Genomic DNA, 9,450 nt, shown 5'->3' on the forward strand with positions numbered 1-9,450 from the left:
AAGCAGAATAAAATAAATTTACATAAGTCATAGGACATTGTCAAAGTACAATTGCTAAATACAACGATAATTAAATAAATAAAACACAAAACAGTAATCATGGGGAGAAACTACAGCAAGAAAACACAACAAAATAAAAAATAAAAGTAAAATCAGTAATACGAACATATTAAAAAATGTATAATTTAAATGAAGACTGCATGTTGTTCAGTGTTGGAGAGTGCTGTTTGATATGGAGGGTTTCTTTAATCAATAATTCCGGGTCAGTATTAGACTTGCAGAGGATAGAGAAATTTGATAGTATAGGTTGATGTCCTGTTTCTTCACTATGTTGGCGTATAGAGGAAACTCAGGGGTTACTCAATTTTTTTAAGCCATGGGGGTGTTATATTGTGGTGATCAATCCCACTATTTATTGGAAGGAGTAGTCCAAGAGTTGACATTGGGTGGTGTTGACTAGGTGCATTTTCTCTAGTCTATTACTTCAAAATTAGAGGCAACTAGTGCAGATATTCCTTGAGTAGCTTTTCATAAAATTCAACAAACCAAGAAATCCAGATAGATACTGTTCAAATAGGTTCTCACAAATGCATGCGATTCAGCCCACACCATAATGCTACATATAGTTGAATTATTTACTTACAAACTATTGCAGCATAAATGTGGTTCTCATTTTTGAAACCAGATGAAGCAGCTCTCAATACTTAACAAAACTTGCAACAAATCATTCAGATCCCACTGATTAAGGATTTTACACCAAACAAAAGAATGCTGAATTTTCTTAATGGTGAGATATTGTTTGATATCCCAACCTGTCTGAGTCAACCACATTAAACTCAGCTTATTAAGCCTTTCCTTGTTGAGTTTGTACTAATGCTGTAAACAAAACATGTGACTTGAAATTTACTAATGTCTTTTACGCATTGCAGAGCATGCAACACTTACCCATAATTCTCCATTCTCCTACCTTCTACTTGACTTATTACACAAGTGTCAGGGGATCTTACTTAAACTCTGCTTTCCCATCATAATTTAGATTTTTCATGTTGATAGTTGTACTCTTCACATCATGCTATCTTTTATTATATGGTCAATTCTAAAGATCATGTTGCTTCTGAAGCCAATACTTCTGTTAATGCTTCACTCAGTCCTACTGCTTCTATCAATGATAAAAATTCCACTTCTCATTTGGAAGCTTAATCTCAGCAGTTTTTCTCCAGTATGCAGGGAGTTCCCTTGGCTGAATTGTCAGTCTTTATTGAGTAATGTATGTGGGTCATTAATGCTGAGTCTTTTTTGGGTGCCATGATGAGAATCAGGGTATCATGAATGTCAGTTTGAAGGGTAAACACCCTCTTTCTTTTGCACAAAATTTCTTTGTCAGAAGAGCAGGAGTTATCAGCCAGCCCCACTCCTGATTAAGCTTCTGAAGTTATTTCTCTTTAAGAATCCATTTTGGAAGCTTTATTGCTTCCTCCTTCTCATTTTGGTTGCAGCTAATGCTTTTAAAAATAAAGGCATTCACATGAATTTCTCATTCCATTGGCATTTTGATGGAGTTTTTTCATCTGTTCATTTATCATCTCTAACTTTAGACTCACAGATCTGTTTGCTTTTTTGGGGGGACTGTCCATATGATCTTCCACCCTGCCTTCACATCAGCACCAATCCAATATTTCACTCAGGTCGCATGCTAAGTCATTAATCTCTTTCTCACATCAATTTTTTGGAGCTTTAGGCAGTTCGCTGTGCATCTCTGGAGTTCCTATCTTTGTTTTACTACACACAGACAATTCTTCTGTGGTGGCGTGATCAACAAATATGGTGGGACTCTATCTCATCGCCTTTCTTTTACTGTGGTTTTATACTTCTTTAGTTACATTCACATCATATCATTCTCTGAACTTGTCATGTATCAGGTTTTATGAACATTGCAGCAGATTCACTTTCCAGGGATCATTTGCTTCTTCCAACAAAGTAGACTCTTCACTCATTGATGGTTCAGTCATTATTCCATCGAATCAGTTGTCCTATGTTTGATGTATTTGCAACTGCAGTTCTGGATTCATCTTCCCTAGCAGTGGATGCTGCGAGTCTTATGGGAATAGTTTTTAATGCCTACCCTTCTCTTTGTCTTCCTCCTCATGAATTAGCCAAGATCAGTTGGTCACATTGTCAAGTTCTCTCTATTGCTTCATGTTGGTATGCTTAGCTGTGGTTTCCACAACTCTTACATCTATCTCATAAGGATCCTATTCTGTTACCTCTTTCAAAATATCTTCTGTGCCAGTTGTAGACATTGAGCTTCACAGATGGCTGTTATGTTGTACTTAATCATAGAAATCAGATTCTCTTTTTGAGGAGCTCAAATGTTTTCACATTTTTGCAGATATTCAACCCTGACAATATACCAATCTTGTTGGTCCATCTTTAGGAATCAGTGCCTTTGGAATTCTCTTTCTTGTCTTTTTTCCAACTCTTAAACAGATTGCCACATTTTTCATGTACATGTTTCATGATTGTAGCTTGTCTGTGACTTTATTGCATACTACAGAATTGCTGTCTCTGGCATCTTGAGATGCAACAGAAGCCATCTGCCTTTCATTTTCGGGATCTTTTTCAAGCTTTTCATTTATGAGTATGTAGACTTTGTCTTCAGTGAGATTTAATCAGGAGTAGATTTAACGGTGAGCTAAAGCTGACCCAGGCTATTTGTGTTCATTTGATGTATAATATTGGTATGAATAGAGCCTGCTGGGCCCCTTTTTTTTTGTAGCTGACTAGGCATTTAGGCTTAAATCCGCCCCTGGATTTCAGTCTGGTTGGAAGTTGTCTTACTTCTTCTTTTGAACCCTTAGTGACTTGTTCACTTTACTGTCTTTCCCTGAAGAGGTATTTCCTTCTGTTGCTTTATACTTGTATGCTGATAGAGCCTTCCTGCCAAAGGCTCAGACTGTGTTATCTTGAATACTCTGGCTGACTCAAATTCTTGTTCCAAGGAATACATTATATATTCAGTCCAGACTGTATATTGCTATCTTGCATAAACAGAATTTTAGAGGATCATATCAAACCTTATGACAAATCTCACTCCATGAATCTTGACCATCCACTTTAACTAATTAGCTTATTCAGTTAATTTGTTTTGTTTATCATTATGTTCCCAAACAACTTCAGCACGAATGTCTGGTTATATCTCATGAGATTTGCCACTTGGCTATGCCTCTGATTTCTTGGTCGTGGTACTCTTTAGAGGACATCTTACATGCTGGTATGTTAACAAGTCCAAATACTTTTTTCAATTTTAACATCATCACATTGCTGTCTCTTCATCTTAGGTATTCTGTTTACCACCTGTAGTTATTCACAAGGCTATATGGAATATGTAACACGTTTCTATTTTGCCCAACACCCATCGTTAACCATTTTTAGGGTATCTAGGATTGTGAAGTCTTTAAAAACATAATAAATAAATATATCAAAAATAACTTTGTATATACAGTTTCTTCATTCTAAGGAGATTCTGTATTTCTGTGGATTCATCTAGTCCAGAATCTTGCATGTTTTTGAACCTCGGTGTTTGTCGTAAACATAATTCCACCCTCTGTGCTGGGACTCCATAAGAAGATTTTGCTCTCTGGAAGTAGATAGAGGGTGTCATCCAGTGACCTTTATTACTTCTGGATGCACATCCTTGTATGGTATTAAAAAAAATTGGAAAGAGGATGTCCATTATTAGTAGTTGCTTCAACCACAACCAGGAAGGAGATCATCTGGGATTTTGTCTTGTAGAAAAAGGACTAACCTGACTACAGGGTTATCTTTATTTGCCAATGGTGAGGAACTACTGATTTAACTCCAATTAATTTGCTCACCAGTGTTGGAGTACAGACTTATAGAAAAAGGAATAACGTGACTTCAAAGTTATCTTAACTTATCAGTGGTTGAAAAATACCAGCTTAACTCCAAATATTTCACTCATCTGAGCACCTTCTAATTTGGCCAGTTTCATAACACACTGACCTTTTTAGCTATGAAAGAAGAGAGGCTTACCTGTGGACTATATCCACTCTTAATATTTGACTGGGCTGATCCTTCAAGAACCTCTCAGTACAAGAGCAGAACACAGTATTCTTCCTATCTGTTTATGCCACCACCTGTGTTCCCATTGTTTTCTCTACAGGTAAAATAAAACATTACCACCCTCACCAAACTCCCTTGTGTAAAATGAAGGGCATCAAGGGCAAAGAAGAGCACTGCTGAGTGTTTTTTGAGTCCAGCCTTTGTATAAGGCTGGTCTGTTTCACTCATTCTCCCTTTAATTCAGTTAAGATTTTTTTTTTCTGGTTCTGGATTCTATTCTGAACCTGCTTAGCTACATCTTTATTGTACTCTTGAATGTCATCTTCCTGCCCTGTAGCTTCTGACTTTATAAGATTCCTATATCATTTTCAGTTACACCAGTTTCCATCTCCTTGTCAGTGTGGGTATTCTGGCTTACAGTACTTCACAGATAGGACTATTTTATTTGAATTTTACATTTGTAGAAAACTAAAAAGAAGTTCAGATGAGTACTTCATAAAACTTTCACATTCATCTCCCCTCAACCAAGTTTTCATCATGACTTTAGTTTTCTATAAAATCTAAATTATGATGGGAAAACAGAGCATATGCAAGATCCTCTGTTGTTTGTGTAATAACTCATGTGGAAGTGTTAAATGATGCATGCACTGCATGCTGTAAATGTTGACAGCATGAATACAAACTCCACAAAGAAAGGGCTTGCAGTATTTCAAAACTTATAAGAAGCCTTTCCTTATTCTGAAATACTGTAAGCCTTTTTTACAGCATTTCAGAGGTAAGTACCTGTTTGGAATTCCTGTTAATTTTAAGAATGTAAAAGTCATTAAAATCACTGCATAAGCTTCACAGGTAGTACCTATATGCCAATGGCCACACTTGGTGCAGTATTATTATGAAGCTGTTGCATATATGATTCCTAGCATTTTTCATGCCCAGACAAAATTTGTTACAGAATCTGAATGTTTTGAAATGTAGTAATATGAAGTTTTTAATATTGCTGAATGATTTTGTGTATAGCAGACTGTTCATAACAAGCATTGCAGCTATTTAACTTATCAATTTTCCAACAGCTTGTAATATTTATTTTTCAAATTAAAAAAAAATTCATTTTGGCATCTCATGCACACTTTCACTTGACTAATCTACTTCTCAGGTTGTCTATTTATTTTTATTGAGCTACCTTAGAGTCCATTCTTGATGGGCCATGTTATATATTCAAGGGTTTGTCTGGATATTCTTAGCAGGACATTGTAATTACTCTTTTGAACTGTATATGTGATGAAAACAAAAAAAATCTTAGTAACTTTTTTGTTGCTATTGCAAGTTTGGAATTTTGTAACATCGTAAAGAAAGGTTATTTCCCCTCCCAATTTCCCAATGTTTACCAATTTCAAGTTTCAGATAAGTACTGAATTATTGAAACATGTCTTCTTTTTTTCTTGTGTATCAAAAAATAAACCTGGCACAGCAAGAGTTGTTTATCCTCTTTAAACATTTAAAGAGTTAATGTTAATTACATGAATCATACTTTATAGTTGGTAGGATTTTAAGGAACTTTAAATATTAAACACGTGACAGTTGTCAATAAAAATGTACATTTATTGAGAGTAAACCATGAATATATAATATTATTTTTTCTAAATCTTTTAGCACATTTTACATCACATCTTTGGTATGAGACTTTGATTTAAATTGATATATTCAAAACTTTAGACATTGTAGCATTGTGTATCTACTGTTTATTTGTTTTTTCAGTTGACTCTAGACTCCCATTTTATGACTGACATGGGTCTGGATAGTTTAGATCATGTGGAGGTTGTCATGGCAATGGAGGATGAATTTGGTATTGTTATACTTAATTTTTTTTGGCTCTAATATTACAGAAAATTTAAATATGTAACAGATACTAAAACAGTCATGACTTTAATTTTTATTTTATTACTCATGTAATTTAAAAAGTATAAATTTAGTCAGTTTTAACTAATTACTGTGTAAAATTTAAATGTAATCTTTATAAGCAGAATAGAGCTTAAGAATGCTGAGGTAAGGCAACTGTAATACCATCAAATAATTATTGAATTTTGCATAATTTTTGTAGTCATTCTCTTTCCCTGTCATCATTTCATTTGCTGTTTCTTTATTCAGACATAATTTTCAGTTATATGATGCTTATTATATGAAGCTCAACAATGTATCAAGCACTTTGCTAAAGATAGCACTAATTTCACAGAATACTTTTGCTGATGCACCATTGTAACATGAAAGCATGTTAGTGAGCATGAGGGTATACTATCTTACATTATGTATCTGAAAATTATGATTACCTTCTCAGTACAAAACCCAATATTCTCATTGCATTTAAGATATATATTAGTAAAGACATTTTAGTAGTACCATATAACACTATTTTGAAAAACCAGTTTAAGGTATAGTATAGTTGGGTAGTATGATTATAATATGTATTATAATTTAGAGTACTATTTAAAGAACTAAAACATGAATATATTTCATCAAGTCATGAGTTCAGTTGTCTGTCCGTCAATCATGCTTTTGGCTGTAGTGTTTTTTCTTAAAATTTAATACATTATTTTCAGACAGGATTCTATTGTTATTAAGTTATGTGTGAAATAATTTGAATGAGTTTATATAAATGAAAGGCATTTTTGATGTTCTTCAGGTTTTGAAATCCCAGATTCAGATGCAGAACGACTGCTGAGGCCTAATGATATTATTAGATATGTAGCTGATAAGGAAGATGTATATGAATAACCATGGGTAAGTGACATAAATACTAATTAAGATTTATCACAATACAGTGTGAATTTGGTTAACAATTTTTAGTTTTATCCTAATAAGCAAAAGAAAAATGTTACATTAAACTGATTTGAACATTCTTTATTTTAAAAAGGAAGTGTTTGGCAGATTTAACTGCCCTTAAGGCCACAAGTATATCTGTAAACAAGACATTTAATTAAGAAAAAAATAAAGAAATAAACTCGTCCAAATTAAAAATTCAATTAAAAAAAGATCAATATAAGAAACAAAAATTAAGATGATCAAAGTCCTGTCAGATAATTATTGAAGTGTAAGTTCCTATTTTCTAAAAAGAGGAAGCAAAAAAAGCAGTTTCTTAATAAGTTAAAAATATAGTAATTTATATAATGTTTTTAGGTTTATAGATCCTGAACCAAAAATTCTTAGTTTGGTGTACATGAGTTGCCATATGTAGTGTATATATTATGATATCATTACAGTTCTTTGAATTACAATTAAACATGATTCTAAAGATTACTTTATCATGATTAATTTGAATTATTCCAAAATTCATCTAATTTCTGATAAAAAACTTGGCTTTGTGTGATATCTATGTTGCAGAGCTATATAATGTTTTCCATTTATCTAAAACATTAGATAAGAGATACTGAAATGAAACATAAGATTAAGTTCTTCAGTTTGACAGATTTGTTTTGAAGTTCCTATCTTTTGTAAATCAATTTTAGATATAGTAGTGTGTAGTGAATAGCAGAATAACTGCTGTCATCCTATGTGTGTGTGTGTGTGTGCCTATATATATATATGTATAGTTGTGGGCCAAAATTATTTTAGCTGAGAAATTTATAATGCTGGCAGGATATTAGAATACAAATTAAAAAGTTAAGTTTAAATTTGTGTGATATTAGGTTTATACCATTAACATAATTATCATAAAGATAAAGACGCATCGTTCTTGTAATGAAGAGCACAATTACTTCCAGTCTAGTTAGTGATGACCATAAAGACAAGTTTCAAAAAATGATGTATAATTTTTTTTAGTGGAAAATAATTTTTATTTTAAGCTGATTTAAAAAAAAGTGTTTCGCAGATACTGGCTGGGAAAAAAAAAAGGGAAGTTAATGAAAGACAACATCTCTGGGAGTTTGCATACTGAAATGAGATCATGTTTTACTACAAATACTACACATTATCAAATGCATTTTAATGTAATTCCTTTTTGAAGATTTATATTAAAAATACAATTGTTCATTGGATATCGCTACCCTAATACCAGCATTATTTCAACAGTAATGACAAATGATACCTATTTCATAAGAAAATTATCATAAATACAAAAAAGTGGTATTGTAAGGTGAAGTATTCAACTGAGGAAAGGTGTGGAATACTTGTTTATGATCTCAAGGCTTTCATACTTCACCCATCCTCAGTAATAATGATTTTTGAAACCATATAATATTCATCCCCATCACACCAAACATGCTCGCCCATTCAGCTGTGGAGGTGTTATAAAATGATGGTCAATCCCAATATTCATTGGTTAAAAACTGGCCCAAGAGTTGGCAATGGGTGGTGTTGACTAGCTGGCTTTTCTCTAGTCTGTCGCTGCTAAGTTAGGGATGGCTAGCGCAGATAGCCCTCGGGTAGCTTTACACAAAATTCCAAACTAATCCTACAGCTAAAAAAGTATGTCTGTAAAGTCTTGTATTATAAGTTCATATTACTAATGTGAGAAACCACTAAGTTTTACTTTAAAGTGATTGATTTTATACCCCAAAGCCATTCATGGTTATGGATTAAGTCGTACAAAAGAAAAATTAAACATAGGTTTTTGCTGTTATTGTAGTTAGCAGATTTCTTGTAGTTCTGAAGTATATAATGTACACACAGATGAAAGTTTTGAATGATACATTAATTAATTTTCTGATATAAATTCGTTGAGCTATTCTTTGTTAATCCTTGTTTATTATGAAAGTAACTATAATCTCTTTATATACAGGGTGTGAAAAAATCTAATTTTCTTTAGCTGAGAGTTCCAGCTTCTATGGAAACACTACTGGAATAGAAAATGAGTAATGTCTGAATTGAGTTATTTCACTTTTATTGTAGTTATTTCATTATGAATAAACTGAGATAATAAAAAAAATTCTGTTCAATGTAATGCTGGAAAAAGTACAGTTTTATTACTCCCAAAACAAAAATAATAAATTTCTCTAAGTGCAGGAAGTCTTAACTTCTTTCAGACTGAGATTTTTAATTAATAAGATGCTAAACAAATCAAATTATTACAAAATTGTAAAATTATTTTCTTAACATTTTTATAAACAATATTTTTAATTGAGTGAAGAACTTTAAGCAAATTGAAAATATATCATCTACCAACATTTCCATACTTGTCTCTTAGTTTTTCATACAAGAATCAATATCTTTGATAGGTTGTTTAGGCATAGTGTTCATAATGAATCTAAGTTTCAAATGGACAGCAACTGTCTGTTGTAGAAACCTACAAATGTAGAGGACAACATTTCGAAAATCTTCCGCCTTTCGTCTTCAGGAAGAAGACGTTCGAAACGCCGTCCTCTACATTTGTAGGTT

The 9,450-nt window shown here is 32.8% G+C and overlaps 1 protein-coding gene across 1 annotated transcript in view; it reads left to right on the forward strand.

The window, feature by feature from the left end:
* LOC106473634 (acyl carrier protein, mitochondrial-like) overlaps positions 1-9,016 on the forward strand; it is a 21,779-nt gene extending 12,763 nt beyond the window's left edge. The window contains exons 3-5 of the mRNA XM_013934316.2: positions 5,839-5,926; positions 6,761-6,858; positions 8,855-9,016. Coding sequence (XP_013789770.1) covers positions 5,839-5,926; positions 6,761-6,852 — 180 coding nt within the window. The 3' untranslated portion in view covers positions 6,853-6,858; positions 8,855-9,016. The remainder of the gene's footprint in view (positions 1-5,838; positions 5,927-6,760; positions 6,859-8,854) is intronic.
* The last annotated feature ends 434 nt before the right edge of the window (positions 9,017-9,450 follow it).

This window comes from Limulus polyphemus, unplaced genomic scaffold (genome assembly GCF_000517525.1).
Source record: "Limulus polyphemus unplaced genomic scaffold, Limulus_polyphemus-2.1.2 Scaffold6353, whole genome shotgun sequence".
In the NCBI taxonomy this organism is placed as follows: domain Eukaryota; kingdom Metazoa; phylum Arthropoda; class Merostomata; order Xiphosura; family Limulidae; genus Limulus; species Limulus polyphemus.